General features: G+C 47.3%; 1 protein-coding gene across 1 annotated transcript in view; it reads left to right on the plus strand.

Moving 5' to 3' along the window:
• Ccnjl (cyclin J-like) overlaps positions 1–16,546 on the plus strand; it is a 58,251-nt gene extending 41,705 nt beyond the window's left edge. The window contains exons 4-6 of the mRNA NM_001045530.2: positions 9,231–9,533; positions 12,727–12,886; positions 14,839–16,546. Coding sequence (NP_001038995.1) covers positions 9,231–9,533; positions 12,727–12,886; positions 14,839–15,262 — 887 coding nt within the window. The 3' untranslated portion in view covers positions 15,263–16,546. The remainder of the gene's footprint in view (positions 1–9,230; positions 9,534–12,726; positions 12,887–14,838) is intronic.
• The last annotated feature ends 892 nt before the right edge of the window (positions 16,547–17,438 follow it).

A 17,438-nucleotide genomic window follows, 5' to 3' on the forward strand; every position in this document is an offset into this window, starting at 1 on the left:
TATCAAGGTATATCCAGAAATCCATCCTTGTACCTATAACTGAGGATGCTGCAAATTCTGGATGAAGCAGGATCTAGAAAGAGCTCCATTCCCTGTACACGAACCCAGCATGCCACCTCAACTCATCTCATTATTCCCATGTCACAGGCCAGGGCCAGAAAGCATAGGCCCAAGAGGCTGAGACTAAGCCCAGAGTATATGGCAGTGACCTGGCTGAGGCTCTAAGGTCTTGTAGTGTGCATGTCTTCAGTGTGTCCTGACTGCTGTGCTATGCTATGTGGTGAACAGTGTCTTCAGAATGATGTCCTCAAGTGGTTTCTGGGCTAGTGTCTGATCAGCTTTTCAGCCATATTGCTCCATCTGTGTCCCAGTTCCTGGAAAGAGACTTCTTGTTCCCTGCCTTGGGGAAAGAGTAGGAAGTACCCTCCCTAACTGCCACCATTAACAACAAAAAGGCTGGTGTTGGCTGTGTGTGTGTGTGTGTGTGTGTGTGTGTGTGTGTGTGTGTGTGGTTTTTGTGTGGTTTTCAGGTGAAGGATACCTTCACCTGAATGTATCTTGGTAGTCTGCCACACTTTTTATTTAAATTCTATTGTTCATAGAAAGAGCAGCTTCCTGTTGATCACACAGTTTTCCCTAGAAAAGCCCTGGAATCCCATCGCTCATCAGCATAAGGGAAATGGAAGAGGAAAGTGTTTGTGGAGCTCAGGGTGGTGACTAGACAGGAAGAGGCTGCAGTTGGCCTCACACCCAGGCCTATGGGAAACCTACACCCACAGTCATCCTCAAAAACTGTGGGTTGCCTTGGGACCATGTATATGAGGTTCATGCTTGTGATATAGAAAGTTCTAGACTTTAAAACCATTTGCTCATTTATGAAAAACAAACAAACAAACAAAAACAAAACAAAGCTATCTGCTGAGTACCATCCTTAGGCCAGAAGCTGCTCTCTGCTCTCTGGTGGTTTTCATAGCAGATGTGAAGCGAGCAGCCAGGGTTGATCCTTCTTGGATGCAGGGTAGCCAGGTTGGGGGGCAGAGAGGGAGAGTGCCTACTGCATAGCAAGTGGGGCGCAGCAAAAAACCAAGAATCCACCTCCCATAAATGACAGCTTGGTGGACAGATTCTCTCTCTGTCTTGTGTGCTAACCACTGGATGGAAGCAACCCCATCCCTGAGGAGACATGAGATCTGGGGAAAGATTCAGAGCCAACACTGCTCTCTGTCTCAGTTCTATCCTCTGGGCATTGTAATTACCAACTGGCCGAGTTCAAGGTGCCATAGATAAGGAAGGAGGCTGGGACTGCAGCTTCCACTCTCCCAACCCAGTACAGCCTGCGCAGTGGGATGAAGCTGAAGGTGCCCTGTGTTGGAACGATTTCTATTACTTTTAAGAAGAAAATATCTTCTGACATTAGCTACCACACTAGCAGCTCATCTGTGCCCAACTGACAGGACTCCCTGGTACAAAAAAATAAAATAAAATAAATATCATATTCTGGAAATAATACAGCAGCAGCTGCTACCGCTGACGGGCACACCCCGAGTGTCAGGGGTTCCTTTGTCTGGTATATTCCCTGGGATGTCCCTTGAGCCTTCTCCGCTGCCCTGTGAGCCATCAGCTTAACTGCTCAAATTCACACGAAGGTAACTAAGTGGGCATAGGAAACTTGAGCCTCAAGGGAGGGTGTCTTCCAGAAACTCTCTCTGGTCACTGGGTCCACTGCCATCAATAAAGCTGGCTGTGTTGTCCTGGTCCTGATGATCACATCTCTCTGCTCTGAGGAGAGAGAGAGAGAGAGAGAGAGAGAGAGAGAGAGAGAGAGAGAGAGAGAGAGAGAGAGAGAGAGAGAGAAGACAGGGAAAAAAAAGAATTGATAGCTCAGGGATTTCTTGTTAGCTGCCCTGCTTGGCTGCCACTTCTGGCACTCTGACCTCACCCTCCCTGGCAAGGGCTGCTGCAACCTGGTAAGGGGCTTTCCACCCAAGTCCCCTGCAGGAGAGACAAGAAAGCTCTTTACCTGTGGTGAGGTTCCTGCCTCTGCTACCTGGTGTTTCCTACACTTATCTAGAAAGCTGTCAGGATTCACGTGGACATGAGGCAAAGCCAGCAGCAGCTTTCTGTCTCTCTAACCCAGCTCGCCTCTCTTGTCCTCATCACCACCACACCGGTCAGGAGGTCACCAGCTGCTATAGTTCTTCCAGGAGACCACTGAGTCCCGACTCCTGATCCAATTATGGCTCTTGTACTCAGATGAGGGCAGAGAGGTTTGTTTTTTTTTAATGGAGACCAGCGTTCCGGATGACAAGTGGATCTGTTTTCAGAAGCATCGCCAGCTCTTGCTGCTTTAAAACCCGTTTCTTTTTTAGCCAAGAAACTCTGGCCCACTCTGAGCCTAGGCTTACTTAGCACCACTCAGGCCACAAGGACCCTGAGTGAGTCTCTCATCCTGCCAACCATAAAAGGATGTGGGGGCCAAACTGGCCGTATCCTGAGCATGTGAGAAAAGGCATGGAGCTTGGGGCAGCAGATACTAATGTTTCTTAGGAACTTCTCTGTGTGTGTTTGTTTAAGAATTTGGGGAGAGATGGCTCCTTTTGCACAGGACCTTGGTTCCGTTCCCTCACCTACATAGTGTCTCATGAGCACCCATAACTCCTATTCCAGGGGATCCTATGCCATCTTCTGACCTCTGAGGGTACCAGGCACACCTGTGATGTCCATACACACCTTCCGGCAAAACATTCACACTCCTAAAATAAAATAAAACTTAATTTGTTTTTCTTTTGGAGGCAACATAGGTAGCATGACTGTTGGAGCTGAATGGTGTGTTCACAGGGTTATTTCAACACTTTCCTTCCTGGAAACCATCTATAATTCCAGTTCCAAAGAATCCAATACCCTCTCCTAACAGGCATGCATGTGATATACAAAAATACAGGCAGACAAAACATTCTTACATACAATATAAGTGTCTTTAAAGGGAGTTTAAGGCAACCCAGGTATAGTAGCTGTGATGGTTTGTATATTCTTGGGCCAGGGAGTGGCACCATCTGGAGGTGTGGCCTTGTTGGAATAGGTGAGACCTGGTTGGAGTGGGTGTGTCACTGTGGGTGTGGGCTTAAGACCCTCACCCTAGTTCCTGGAAGTCAGTCTTCCACTAGCAGCCTTTGGATGAAGATGTTGAACTCTCAGCTCTGCCTGTACCATGACTGCCTGGATGCTGCCATGCTCCCACCGTGATGATAATGGACTGAACCTCTGAACCTGTAAGCCAGCCCCAATTAAATGTTGTTTCTTATAAGACTTGCCTTGGTCATGGTGTCTGTTCACAGCAGTAAAACCTTAACTAAGACAGTAGCTAAGTGTGCGAATGGAACATAGAAAGTACTTTGCTTACATACCTGATTGCTGGGAGACATTGTGAGTTCTTCTATATGACCACGATTGCTTTTAGTATTAGAAAGTGGTGGCACCTGCCTTTAATCCCAGCTCTCAGGAGGTAGAGGCAGGCAGACCTCTGTGAGTTTTTCAGGCAAGCCTGGTCTAACAAAGTGAATCCTAGTACACCAGGGCTACACAGAGAAACCTTGTCTCAAACAAACAAGATGTCAAGAGGACTCTTAGCCATTAAAATTGAGACAAGGAGAAAATGAAAAGGAAAAATGTCTGTGAAATCACAGCATTCGCAAAACATCCTTTTCCATGCCAGAGTAATAATTTATTCAGGAAAATATCATCCACAGATGACGAGCTTGTGAAACAGAGTTGTTGGAGAACAGGATATTCCATCTCTGGGTGTCACCGGGTTACTTGTGAATCTCACGGGGAGAGGGAGAAATCTTTAGAAAGAACCCATGTTCTCACCTTAGCTGGGAAATAGAACCTGGCCTGTCTGGGGCTGGGATACATCGACCATATCTGTCAATCCCAGTGTGACTCAGCATGGAGGACTGGACATCGCCTCTGTGCTTTTCCTGCACACTGGAAAGGAAGCAATCCAGCCAATAAGAATGGGGAACATTTTAAAAGATAGCTGGGCTCTATGTTCCCAAAACACCAAGAAATAAGACCAAAAAGATTTTAGACTCATTGTGTGAACCTAGTTTGGCTCTGGGATCCAAAACAAACTGGGATAGAAAATGTGTTTCGGAATCCCTGGAGCAGTCAAATATTGACTGAACATAAGAATGTTATTGCTGGCTGGGCTGTGGTGGCGCATGCCTTTAGTCCCAGCACTTGGGAGGCAGAGGCAGGCGGATTTCTGAGTTCGAGGCCAGCCTGGTCTACAAAGTGAGTTCCAGGATAGCCAGGGCTACACAGAGAAACCCTGTCTCAAAAAACAAACAAACAAACAAAGAATGTTATTGCTGGCAGGCTTCTATCCCAGCACTTTGGAGGTAGAGGCAAGAGGACCAAAATTCAAAGACAGTCTCAATCACAGAGTGACTTTAAGGCCATCCTGTGCTACATGAGACCCTGTCTCAAGAACAAAAGATAGGATGTTTGGTTCAGCGTGGCATACTAATGCTACTAATTTCTTACTGTTTGTAGGAAGATATTCTCGGGGAGAGATATTGGGGTGCTGGGGATGGTGGCAAATCCCATCAGATATTTGCAAAGCCAGTATTTATATACAACACACAGAAATGTAGTGTGAAGCAACTGTCTACAGCTGGGAAAAGGGGGCGGGTAGGGGGTGTTGAAGAGCTGTGTGTGTTCCTCAGTCTCTGATTTCTATTGATTAAAAGACTTTCAAAATTAAAAGTTTGCCAAGGAAGACTGGCCTTTGTCTGACCCCTGTTTGTGTCCTGCCATCTGTCTGGGTGCAGCCTTGATGACTTACAGACAAGCCTTCTGTGCATTTTGCCCGCAAAGAGGAAGCAGCTAAATATCATGGTGCTTGCCGGTGGCAGCACTGGGGACAAAGGGCTAGACCTCTTAAGATGTGGGAGGAGGGGAGGAGATGTCTGCTGGGCGCGTGCAAAGCTAGGAAACTCACACAGCCCTTCCTGGCTGCTAAGTGTGTGTATGTTAGGAAACAATGTGGAAGCTGAAGTCATTGTAGGTAACAACGAGGAGCAGGAACTCTGGAGGCGCTTCTGGGGCTGGAGACCACATCTCTCATCATCTGTGTGTGGAGCCCTGGGAATGCTAGCTGTCCCTTTGAGGACTCAGCATGGAGAGACACAGTGGCGTTCTGTGTGCTGGGTGCTGGAGAAGCACTTTCCATTCTGCAGGCTCGGTCTCTTTCCACATGGGGTATATTCCTAGTCATAAACAAAAGAACAGCCTGTGGGGTTTCAGGCCACTAGCAACAGAGCAAACTCATTGAGGATTCAGACGCAGCCCTGCCTGGCTGCAGCCTGCAATGTGGAGGGTCCCCCCGCCCCCAGAGGCCTCCCCTATACATATGGGGAGTAGAAGGAGCCAGGAAAGGGAGATCTCTTCTCTGTAAGCTGTGACCCCTCCTTTGGGGGTTAATCCTCTGAGGCCTGGTAGCAAGGTTGTGAAAGGTTTGAAAAGCAGGGGGTGGGGGGCAGAGGAAACTAATCTGATTGAACCCATCAGCTGGTGCCTCCAGATAAATGATTGGCTGCCAGTGATGCTGCCGCAGTCTCAGGGCCCCCTATCAGCACAGTGTACAGTCTGCCTGGGCTAGGAACTTTACTCTGCCACTTTATGTTCAGGCTACCCACCCACCCCACCCCACCCCCCAAAAAATAACTCATGGGGATAAGGGTGTGGCTCAGTGGTAGAGCTTCCTTGCATGTATGAAGATGGGAATCCAATCACCAGCAGCAAATTAGGGGAGAGGGCTTAATTTAGTATATGTGACAAAATTAGGGGACAGGGTTTAATTTAGTATATGTGACAAAGATGAGCTCAATTCTGTATAAGGTGCAGGGAAAGCTGGGCAATTTGGGGGCAAAATTGTTGCTTTTTAAGTGATTTATTTAAAATATATTGTCTTGCCTATTGCACTCTTTTATGATTACTGAATTGACTTGTTTTAAAAGGGGGTCAAGAGCTGGGAAGATGGCTCAGTAGGTAAGAACTTGTGATGTTCTTGGCAGAAGACTGGTTCCCAGGACCCACAACCACCTTTAACTGCAGCTTTAGGGGATCTGATACTGTTTGGCCCATGAGAGCCCTTGCAGTCATGGGTGTGCTCTCTCTCTCTCTCTCTCTCTCTCTCTCTCTCTCTCTCTCTCTCTCCCTCTCCCCTCTCTCCCTCCCCTCCCCTCTCCCTCTCCCTCCTTCCCTCCCTCCCTCTCCTTCTCTCTCTCTCTCTCTCTCTCTCTCTCTCTCTCTCTCTCTCTCTCTCCCCTCTCTCCCACCCCTTCCCCTCTCCCTCCTTCCCTCCCTCCCTCCCTCCCTCTCTCTCTCTCTCTCTCTCTCTGCCTGTCTTTCTCTCTGTCTCTGCCTCTCTCTTTCTCTCTGTGTGTTTTTGTCTCTGCCTCTCTATCTATCTCTCTGTCACACACACACACACATAATTAAAATTACTAAAAAGAAGAGTATGATTGTACATGCCTTTAATCCCAGCACTTAGGAAGCAGAGGTGGGTGGATCTCTGAGTTCGAGGCCAGCCAGAACTCTATAATAAGACCATGTCTCAAAATACATGAAACAAAAAAAGAAAAAAAAAACTGGTTAAAAATTCTTTTAAAATAATTTAAATTCTTTAAAATTTATTTTTCTTTACTCTTTTTTGGTTTGGTTTGGTTTTGGTTTTTCTAGACAGGGTTTCTCTGTGTAGCCCTGGCTGCCCTGGAACTCACTTTGTAGACCAGGCTGACCTCAAACTCAGAAATCTGCCTGCCTCTGCCTCCCGAGTGCTGGGATTAAAGGCGTGTGCCACCACACCTGGATTTTCTTTACTCTTTAAAGGAAAATTTAAAAAGTTAAAAAGTTAAATTTGCCGGGCAGTAGTGGTGCATGCCTTTAATTCCAACACTTGGGAGGCAGAGGCAAGCGGATTTCTGACTTCACAGACAACTTTTTTGGTCTACAAAGTGAGTTCCAGGACAGCCAAGGATACACAGAGAAACCCTGTCTCAAAAAAAAAAAAAACAAACAAAAAGTTAAATTTATATATGGTTATTGGAGAAAAACATAGGAGGTATAAACTCCCCAGAGAAACTGCAAATAGTATAGTTCCCGTGCAAGAGAGAAGAACTGCCCATCCACTCATTTGTCCACCTACAGGAGGTCTTAGAATCGGGAGGTGGTGATGTTAACAGGGTTTTCAACTAAGCTTAGAAAGTCACTGGATGAGTGAGAGCAGTAAAAAAAGGAGGAGGGTCCTCGGTCCACGGGATCACATCCTCGGGTAAGGAAGAGGGGAACTGGATATGAGCATCACATGCCAGTGGGACACCAATTGCAGCCTTAGAGAAGCTTTTCCCTGCTTGGACAGTTTGTGCTTACCCTGCCCCCAAGCTCTCCATGGAGGCCACACCCACTGCGGGCATCCCCACTGCAGCAGCAAACTGCGCTCTGGAAGGAGACTGGCCCTGACCAGAAAGAGCGGTCTCTGCGTTCTCCCTGTTGTGTATATATCCAATTACCCTCTCATCTCCACCCAGCTGTCAGGGCTGTTGCTGGGTCCCTAATAAGACAGATCCCAGGGCACCCAGAGATTCATTTCGCTTTGCCCCAGCATCCTTGCATTTAGAATAGGAGTGTCTGCCGAGCAGCCTAGGGTGGGTGCTTCTAATCTTTCCAGAGAGGCTGGTAAGTAATGGGGTCCGAGAGTCAATGGCCACAGCCATGAGGCATCTGTGCCCCTCCCAACAGGGTCCCTCAGCAGCTGCTCTGCACCCTATGAGGCTGCATGGAGATCACAGGTGACCAGGTCCAGGCTGACCCTCAAGTGGCTCAATTAGGGCAGGCTTGCCCAAGACAGTGACTTGGAAGTGAAGGATACATCAAGCTTGGCTGAGTGAAGAAGGGATGGAGAAGGGTTTTCTGGGCTACAGAGCTCTGCAGACAAGGCCAGGAGACGTAGTGCTTTCAAAGACCTGCCAATGATAGTATCATGGTTTGAATATGCTTGGCCCAGGGAGTGGTGCTATTAGGAGGTGTGGCCTTGCTGGAGTAGGCGTGTCACTGTGGGTGTGGGCTTTAATACCGTAGTCCTCGATGCCTAGAAGTGAGTCTACCACTAGCAGCCTTCAGATGAAGATGTAGAACTCTCAGCTCTGCCTACACCATGCCTGCCTAGATGCTGCCATGCTCCCACCTTGATGAAAATAGACTGAACCTCTGAGCCTGTAAGCCAGCCCCAATTAAATGTTGTCCTTTATAAGTGTTGCCTTGGTCATGGTGTCTGCTCACAGCAGTAACACCCTAGCTAAGACAGATGGGATCCACTACCAGATGTGAAGTGGTATCCTGAGAAAGCAGTGCCTAGTCTGGAGGCCTCCACCCTGCAGAGCCTCACCAAGTGGGCCTACCATGTCCCCCAATAGCTTCTAGTCTTGACCCTTAGGGCTAGAGAAGCCCCTGTTTATGGCTATTGAGGGTATAACCCAAGGTCTAAAGCCTGTATTTTTAACTGTTTTTCAGAATCCCTTCATATGTGGTCAGGCTCCAGGTGTCCACCGCTGCACCTCTCAATGATTTCTTTAGGGCTCTCTTCCTTTCCCTCTTGCCTCCCCCCAGTTTGCCAGTCTTTTTTTGAAATCACCTTCCAAGCAAACTTGTTTCCAAGGCAACTCAAACTAAAACTGGCATGGTTAGAATAGGAGGTCCATGGAAGACAGTGGCGAGCTGTGGACAGCCTCTTCCACACCTAGCAAGATGGGGTCAGACTTGCAAAGCTGTATGGCTCTGCCTGGACTGGTGATGGCCAGACAGAGAATGTGGGAACCTGAAAGCTGCCCCTGACTGCTCTCCAGTGCCTTGGATGTTCTAGGCGTCTATCTGAGCATTCGTCTGCATTTTCTCTGCGTTTTCTCCGTGGACACAAACAAAAGCCTCATTAAGCCATCAGTTTCCCCTGCAATTTGGAGCCACAGAAAGATTGAGACATCTCATCACAGTGATATAGCAGGACATGATGGCTTGAGGATTCCAGATCCAAATACAACCTTTTATTCCCGGGCAGTCCCTCTTACCCTTCCTTCCTGTCTGTATTGTCAACACCATCCGGACATCATAGGTGAGATTTTGCTATCCTGGGTTCAGTTACTCTAGTAAGTTGTGCTTCTGCCTCCCCGTAGGTAAGTTTGAAGACAGGGAAGACCGCGTGCCTAAATTGGAGCAGATAAACAATACAAGGATCCTGAGCAGCCAAAACTTCTCCCTCACCAAGAAGGAGCTGCTGACCACAGAACTTCTGCTCCTGGAGGCTTTCAGCTGGGACCTTTGCCTGCCCACGCCCGCCCACTTTCTGGACTACTACCTCTTGGCCTCCATCAGCCAGAAGGACCACCACTGCCACGCCTGGCCCACCACCTGCCTCCGAAAGACCAAAGAGTGCCTCAAGGAGTATGCTCACTACTTCCTAGAAGTTACCCTGCAAGGTGAGAGCATAGAGCCAGGGGGCTGAAGGCATGGGAGGCTGGGATGGGTGCCATCTAGAGAGGGCCTTCTTTCATGCCTCAAACCCCCATGCCCGTATCTTTGCAAAGAAATGCAGGATATATTCAGTGCTATAGCAGCATAATGCAGAAACAAAATAGCAGCTTACCCAAACATCACCAGTACCTAGAGACCAGCAACTCACCTGGGAAGTTTTCATATGGGAACCTTTAAATCACACCAACTCACAAGTAGATCATTCCCAAGGGGCTGTCATTGCACAGATTAAATAGGATGGGGCAGGTGACAGTGTTCACATCTGCATTGGCAGTAGTAAGTTGGTGTGTCTGGAGTGCTGGGAAGACAGCCCAGGCTATAATGTGCTTGCTGTGAACGTGTGAGGAGCTCTGTAGTCAGGCATTAGAATGCACAGAGAAAGCCAGACGTAGTGACAGACACACCTGCAATCCAAGAGATAGGGAGGCAGAGACAGAAGAATCTCAGGTGCTTGCTAGCTAGTGAGCAGCATGATCAATAAGGCCCAGGTTCCAGTGTGAGACCCTCTCTCAAAAAGCAAGATATAAGCTGAGCGTGGTGGCGCACACCTTTAATCCCAGCACTTGGAGGCAGAGGCAGGTGGATTTCTGAGTTCGAGGCCAGCCTGGTCTACAAAGTGAGTTCCAGGACAGCCAGAGCAATACAGAGAAACCCTGTCTCAAAAAACCAAAAAAAAAAAAAAAAAAAAAAAGCAAGATAGATGGCTGCCAAGGAGCAACACTTGCAGTGTCTATCTGTCTGTCTCTTTCTGTGTCTCTGTATTTCTGAGTGTGTGTGTGCGTGTGTGTGTGTATGTATGTGTATTTTCTCATGGACTCAAACAAAAGCCTCATTAAGCCAACAGTTCCCCTTGCAATTTGGAGCCACAGAGAGACTGAGGCATCTCATCATAATGACATAGAAGAAAGTGATGGCTTCTGTACACACACACACACACACACACACCAGAAGAGAGTGATAGGCCCATCGCTCTACCTATTCCTTTGAGGCAGGGTCTCTTGACCCTGGGGTTTGCTTTCAGCTCATCTAGAAACCAGCAAACTACAGTGTTCTTCCATCTCTGCTCTCATCAGTCGGGGTTGCAGGGAATGGCAGGATGGCCAACTTGTTATGTGGTTGCTAGGATTCTAGCCCGTGATTGTTGCGTAAACATTCTATAAAGCCGAGCCATGACTGCTGCCCTCACAGACAGATTTTTAAATCTAAGTTTGGTCAGAATACTATTGCCACACCATAAGACAAATAGCCCAGAGCAGGGATATCAGTGATTTGGGCACTTGCTGTATGCCTTGCTGCAGAATTTTGTATGCATTAACTCATTTGAACTTCGCAATGACCCTGTGCTGACTAGTTTTACGTCAGCTTGACACAAGATGAAGTCACCTGAGAGAAGAGAGCCTCAATTGAGAAGATACCTCCATAAGATGGGGCTATAAGAAGTTTCTTAATTAGTGATTAATATAGGAGGACCCAGCCTATTATGGGTGGGATGGTGGTCCTGAATTCTATAAGAAAACAGGCCTAGCAACCCACGGGGAGCACTCCTCCATAGCCTCTGCATCAGCTCCTGCTTCCAGGTTCCTCCCCTGTTTGAGTCCCTGTCTTGGCTTCCGTCAGTGGACTTTGAGTTAGGATATAAGTCACATAAACCCTTTCATCCCCAAGTTGCTTTGTTCTTGGTGCTTCGTCGCAGAAATAGCAACCCTAACTAAGACACACCCCTTGCAAAGATGTTTCGGTCATTCCCATTTTATAAGTGAGGAAATTTATACTCAAGAAGTGTTAAGTCAGAGCTAGAGAGATGGCTCAGTGGTTAAGAGCACTGATTGCTCTTCCAGAGGTCCTGAGTTCAAATCCCAGCAACCACATGGTGGCTCACAATCAACTATAATGAGATCTGATGCCCTCTTCTCTAGTGTCTCTGAAGAGAGCAATGGGCCACTCATATACATAAAATAAATAAATAAATCTTAAAAAAAAAAAAAGAAGAAGAAGAAGAAGTGTTAAGTCACTTCCCCCGCAAAGGTCAGTGACAGTATTTGAACCTGGAAGTCTGACTCTATTGCTCTTCCTATAACTACTCTGCCCTAAACTGATAGATACTTTCAAAGGCATAAGTTGAAGTAATTCAAAGTTATGAGCAAATTGATAGCAAATAGTTATGTACCAGATATCATCCCTGAAAAGTGCAGGAGTGTCCACTGTACCTGTTAACCTATCTTCAGAGGTCTTAAGCTGGGCGTGGTGGCGCACACCTTTAATCCCAGCACTCTGGAAGCAGAGGCAGGAGGATTTCTGAGTTCGAGGCCAGCCTGGTCTACAAAGTGAGTTCCAGGACAGCCAGGGCTATACAGAGAAACCCTGTCTTGAAACAAAACAAAACAAAACAAACAAAAACAAAACATAAACAAGAAAGAAAGAAAGAAAGAAAGAAAGAAAGAAAGAGAGAGAAAACGGAACATTTCTGGGGCCAGTGAGATTACTCAGCTGAAGATGGAGCTGAATTCGATCCCTGAATCCCACTTGGTAGAAGGAAAAAATTAACTCTAGCAAGTTGTCCTCTGACTGCCACATGTACAAATATCTTACACACTTCATGTGCCTGCTAGTAATATAAATAAATGTGATTTAAATATCTTTAATATTACTTTGTAAGCCTAGATAAATTTATTAATATCAGGCTCATATAGCCATTCATTTTTTTTCATCAGATTTCTGGTGCTTTCTGAGAACCAGACATTGTTTCTGTGCAAGCAGCCATTGGCCAGACTCTGTCCATCAATAATAACCAAAAAAAGAGAAAGAAAGATTTTTATGATTCTTTTTATAGCCTGTCAGCAAGCATCTTAAAGCTTTCTGGGAGTGTAGACAAGGTTTTAAAAAATTGTCCCTCTACACTTCCTTTCTGGGAGTATAGACAAGGTTTTAAAAAAAATTGTCCCTCTAAGCCACAAACTGAATCCCAAAACTTTAAGCCCAAACAATGGCACCTGATCTTTTCTAGTTTCTTATCCCATTTGTAAAAAGCTAACACTACATAGCCCTTGAGCAGATTCATTTGTCTGCTGTTCGGCAGACCAGTCAAGAGACTCAATGGGGCAACTTTCCAGCACTAATGCCTTCTGAATTTTCTTTCAGATCATATATTTTACAAATTCCAGCCTTCCGTGGTTGCTGCAGCCTGTGTTGGGGCCTCCAGGATCTGCCTTCAGCTGTCTCCCTACTGGACCAGAGACTTGCAGAGGGTCTCGAGCTACTCCCTAGAGCATCTCAGCACGTGTATCGAAATCCTGCTGGTGTAAGTCCTCTCCTGATTGGCTACATTTCTGAAATATTGACCTTCTATTTGCTGGGGGGGGGGGGGGAGTGGAACTAACTTTAGGGTGGGGATTTTCTGAGTCTGGGACAGATAGTAGTTCCCCCAGATAAGGTGTTGCAGGCAAAATGAGCAGAGTGACCCCTGACAGAAGTGGTATTTGGAAAGCGGGTATGGCGGCATGCAACTATAACCTTAACACTTGGGAAACTGAAGCCAGAGGATTGAAAACTGGAGGTCAGCTTAGGAGAAATATGAAACTGTCTCAAAAAAAAAAAAAAGAAAAGAAAAGAAAAAGAAAACTAAGAATGCAGGCAGTGGTGGCACAAGCCTTTAATCCCAGCACTTCGGAGGCAGAGGCAGGCAGATTTCTGAGTTCGAGGCCAGCCTGGTCTACAGAGTGAGTTCCAGGACAACCAGGGCTACACAGAGAAACCCTGTCTTGGAAAAACAAAGAACTAAGAATGGGGCTTTGAGAGTTGGTTGTTTCTCTTTGCATTTTTAAGATTGGAGAGAGAGGGAAAAGAGGAACAGGGCTGGGGGCACCTGCTCCTATATTCATGTCTACACTCATCCTATTGTTGTATTTTGCTATTGAGACAGGGTATCACATAGCCCAGGGTAACTCAGTCTCACTATGTAGCTAGTGGGCTATCCTTGAACATCCGATCTTTCTGCCCCTCCATCCTGAGTGCTGATGTTACAGGTGTGTGCCACCATGCTCAGTTGATTTACTGCTAAGGGTCAAACTCAGCTTCATGCGTGCTAGGCAAGTACTCTATCAACTGAACTCCATCCTATCTGGGTTGACTGATGTAAGTCCCAGTGTGATTTTGCGAATTCATTCTCTCATAAGTTCCTTTTCTCAGGCAAGCTGCAAAAGTGACCACTTAGCCAACCAGGTCCAAAGTGGCTTCAGCTAAGAGATCACAGCCTCTTTTAAGGGGTCAGTGGGTAATTTTAGATCTAACACTGTGAAATAGAGATTGGCAGCCAAAGAGACCAATAATGGCTACCAAGAGGAGTGCAGAGAGATCTGAATAGCCCTTGAGCAGTTACCTCCCTCTTCCACCAGCAGGTAGTGACTACCTCTATGCAGGCCTGAGTGACTGGGTCTGGGTAGCAGAAGCAGAAGACTTTCAGTCCCCAAAGAGCCACCTCTCAACATCCGAATGCCAGCAGTTTTGCTGTGATATCGGAGACCCACTCTAAGATGTTAGCCCTGCTCCCTAGACTGAGTCTTCAATTGTATACTTTTAGAGTCCCCAAGTCAAGCCAGGTGATGGGCGTGCACATCTTTAATGTCAGCATTGGGGAGGCAGAGGCAGGCAGATCTCTGAGTTTGAGGCCAACCAAGTTCCAGAACAGCCAGGGCTACACAGAGAAACGTCTCAAAACAAACAAACAAACAAACAAACAAAAACGTCCCCAAGTCAGTACACAACCTGTTTTGACCGATGATGGCTACTCCAGTATCAGTCCCCAGGCTCGTGTTGCTTGTCATTGCTTGCTTCCAAACCCCAGGGGGCAGTTTGCTTTGTAGCTGCTAGAGATTCTCCCAGATGGGGATAGAGCGGGCCCTGAAGAACCTAGAAAGTAGCAGAGGGGAGGGTCTCTGCCAAGTGCTGGGGTGCTGAGTGAACAGAAGCAAGTGGGACCCAAATTACCTGCTGGGGCTTTAACAGCCAAGGTGTGGAGGAGGTTCAGGAGCTGCGGGGACAAGTTTGCCTACTCTTGCACAGGATCAGAGAGGTTTGGGGACAGAAACAGCTGCAAGCTGAGACCTGAGGCCTGAGTCTAGTAAGTCGATAGCCGTGGCTGTGTTATAATGTGTCATCGTTGAGTGGTGTGGCACTGTCCCACTTACCGAGGAAGGTAAGCAGGTGCCTAGTGGCCTTGCATCTCCAAAACTCACTTGAGCCTTTTCCTTTCAGAGCCTATGACAATGTCCTCAAGGATGCCGTTGCAGTCAAGAGCCAGACGCTGGCCATGGTGCCGGGCTCATCATCAGCTCCCGCCCAAGTGCTGTTCCAACCGCCCACCTACCCGACTCTCAGCCAGCCACCGCCAACAACTCTAGCCCAGTTCCAGAGTCCAGCGCAGGACTTGTGCTTGGCATATCGGGACTCGTTGCAGGCCCACCGTTCAGGGGGCCTGCTCTCAGGAGACACTGGTCCATCCCTCCACACGCCATACCCAACCCTCCAGCCCTTGGATATGTGTCCTGTGCCCGTCCCTGCATCCCTTAGCATGCAGATGGCCATAGCAGCTGAACCCAGGCACTGCCTTACGGCCTCCTACGGAAGCAGCTACTTCAGCGGCAGCCATATGTTCCCTGCAGGCTGTTTCGACAGCTAGGCCACACTTGGACCACAGGGAGAATCCTGAAAGATCCAGACAAAGGAAGTAAATACCTAAGAGGAGAGCTCATCCAGGTGGGACAGAGAACCTAGTACCTTTAAGTAGAGAGGGTCTTTGCTCTTTTTAAAAACAAATCAACAGAACAAAACATCCAGGGATACGCCCAACAGCATCTCTCTGGGAAATCCTTCCGTGTATGCCTGGAGGACAAAGACATGGCTCTGTGACCTTTCCCCTGAACTGCGGATCCGATGGAGCATATCAGACTTGGACAGTGAGGACTGCATACATCCGGACTTCTCAAAGACTACTTTTCATAGCCATACCACTGAAAAAGAAGGGGCACCTGACACGTCTGTCTATGTCCCTAGAAGATCCATCCTGAGTGTCTTTCTCTCCCTAGCTCCACTCCAAGGGTCCCATGGCCCGTGTTTAGGCCTGAGCACTGAGCCCATAAGGCACAGTAAGTGGCTATCTTGCCTGCCCTTTGTTTTTGAACCCCAAATCTTTCCATTCTTCTAGCTATTTCACATGCTGCTGCTTCCTGGAACAGTCTAGCTTTCTATCCTGAAAAAAAAAAAAAAAATCTTGTTTACATACCGTGTCAGGGATTTTTATGATACTTGAAAATTCTGTAGGAGCAAAAAGTTTGAATTGCCACACTGTCTGTCTGTCCCACATGAGGCTGTATCTTTTATTAATCCAACTTGGGACCAACTGGTGGATAACAACAGCGAGGGATACCACCTCTCAGGCTCACTTTGCAAGAGTCCACCCCTGGGATGCAAGTGTTCGCCTATTGGACTTGGATTACTGCCCCCTGGTGGGGGAATGTTGTTTGAAGGAGACAAAGGTTTGAACTGGCCCTTACTTCCCTCCACCACTTGCTTTTAGTGCTGAGGTTAAACTGATCCCAGACTTGAGTTTGGCCAATACTAAAGGGTAGTCATACTGTGGAATATTAGAAAAGTGGGGAGGAAGGGACTAACGTGGTATATGACACCAGCGTTGACAGGCAAGAGATTGCTAGAGCAAAAGCCCATGTCTGGGATTTGCAGTGCGAGGGCTCAGGAACACTGTCACCATGTGCAATATGTTATGACTATGACTCACAGCCTGTGCTTAAGATGTTCTTGTGGTTGGGTTTTTTGGTTTGGTTTGGTTTTTGGGGTTTTTTTGTTTGTTTGTTTTTTTCTTGGTCAGGGGACATGCTGTTCACCCATCAGAATTGGAAGGGAGGTGCAAAAGACCACAGAAACAAATTGTAATTTAGTTTTTGAAACGATTGTGTCTCTGTTGGTTTTTGTTTTCTTTTGGTGGGGGTAGGGACTTTTTTTTTTTTTTTTTTTTTGAGATCGATCTGATGTAGCTAAGGCTACACTCAAACTTAGTGCAGAGCCAAAGCTGGCCTTGAACTCCTGCTCCTCCTGCTTCAGCCTCTGATGTATCCACCACACCTTGCCTGCCATCTTGGTTCTCTTTGACTCATTTGCCAATCCAAGAGACCATAGCAGGGACGGCCAGGAAGGTTGGCCACACGCTACTGAGTCAGATTTAACGGCGATAGGGCTTTTCTGAGCAGATGGATGTCTCATGGAAACAGAGGAAGGAAAGAGCTGGATGCAGAAGAGGAGCTGCCATTTTCTCAACCAGCATAGGAACCTGCACATTCGTTTGTTATTTGTGTGTGTGTGTGTGTGTATGTGTGTGTGTGTGTGTGTGTGTGTGTGTGTGTGTGTGTGTGTGTGTGTGTATGTTTCGGCTCCTGCCCCTCCATCTCCTTTACCAGTCTCTCTGTTTGTGTGTAACTGGTTTGGAGTCTATTGTATCTGTCTGCCCTGGGCTTGGGCTTTTGAGAGAAGTACCTCCACTGGGGCCCCAGAACTAGCCTGATTCTCAGGACCAGATGTCCTGCAATAAACACATCACCTGCTCTTGGTCTCTGCTGCCTTTGTCTGGACATCTCTTAGCAAGTCAGCCCTTTCCCACATCTCTCTACTCTACCTCAGTGGGAGTCTCCTTTGGGTGAGAGGTGAAAGAGATTCAGAGGTTTATGAGATTTCTCATGCCTGTGACAGAATGACCCAATAAAATGTTTATTTCTGCTCATGGTTTGAAAGGCAGTCCACTGTGGCAGAGCAGCCATGGCAGGCAAGGGGAGCTTGTGACAGCC

This window comes from Mus musculus, chromosome 11, assembly GCF_000001635.26.
Source record: "Mus musculus strain C57BL/6J chromosome 11, GRCm38.p6 C57BL/6J".
Lineage (NCBI taxonomy): Eukaryota > Metazoa > Chordata > Mammalia > Rodentia > Muridae > Mus > Mus musculus.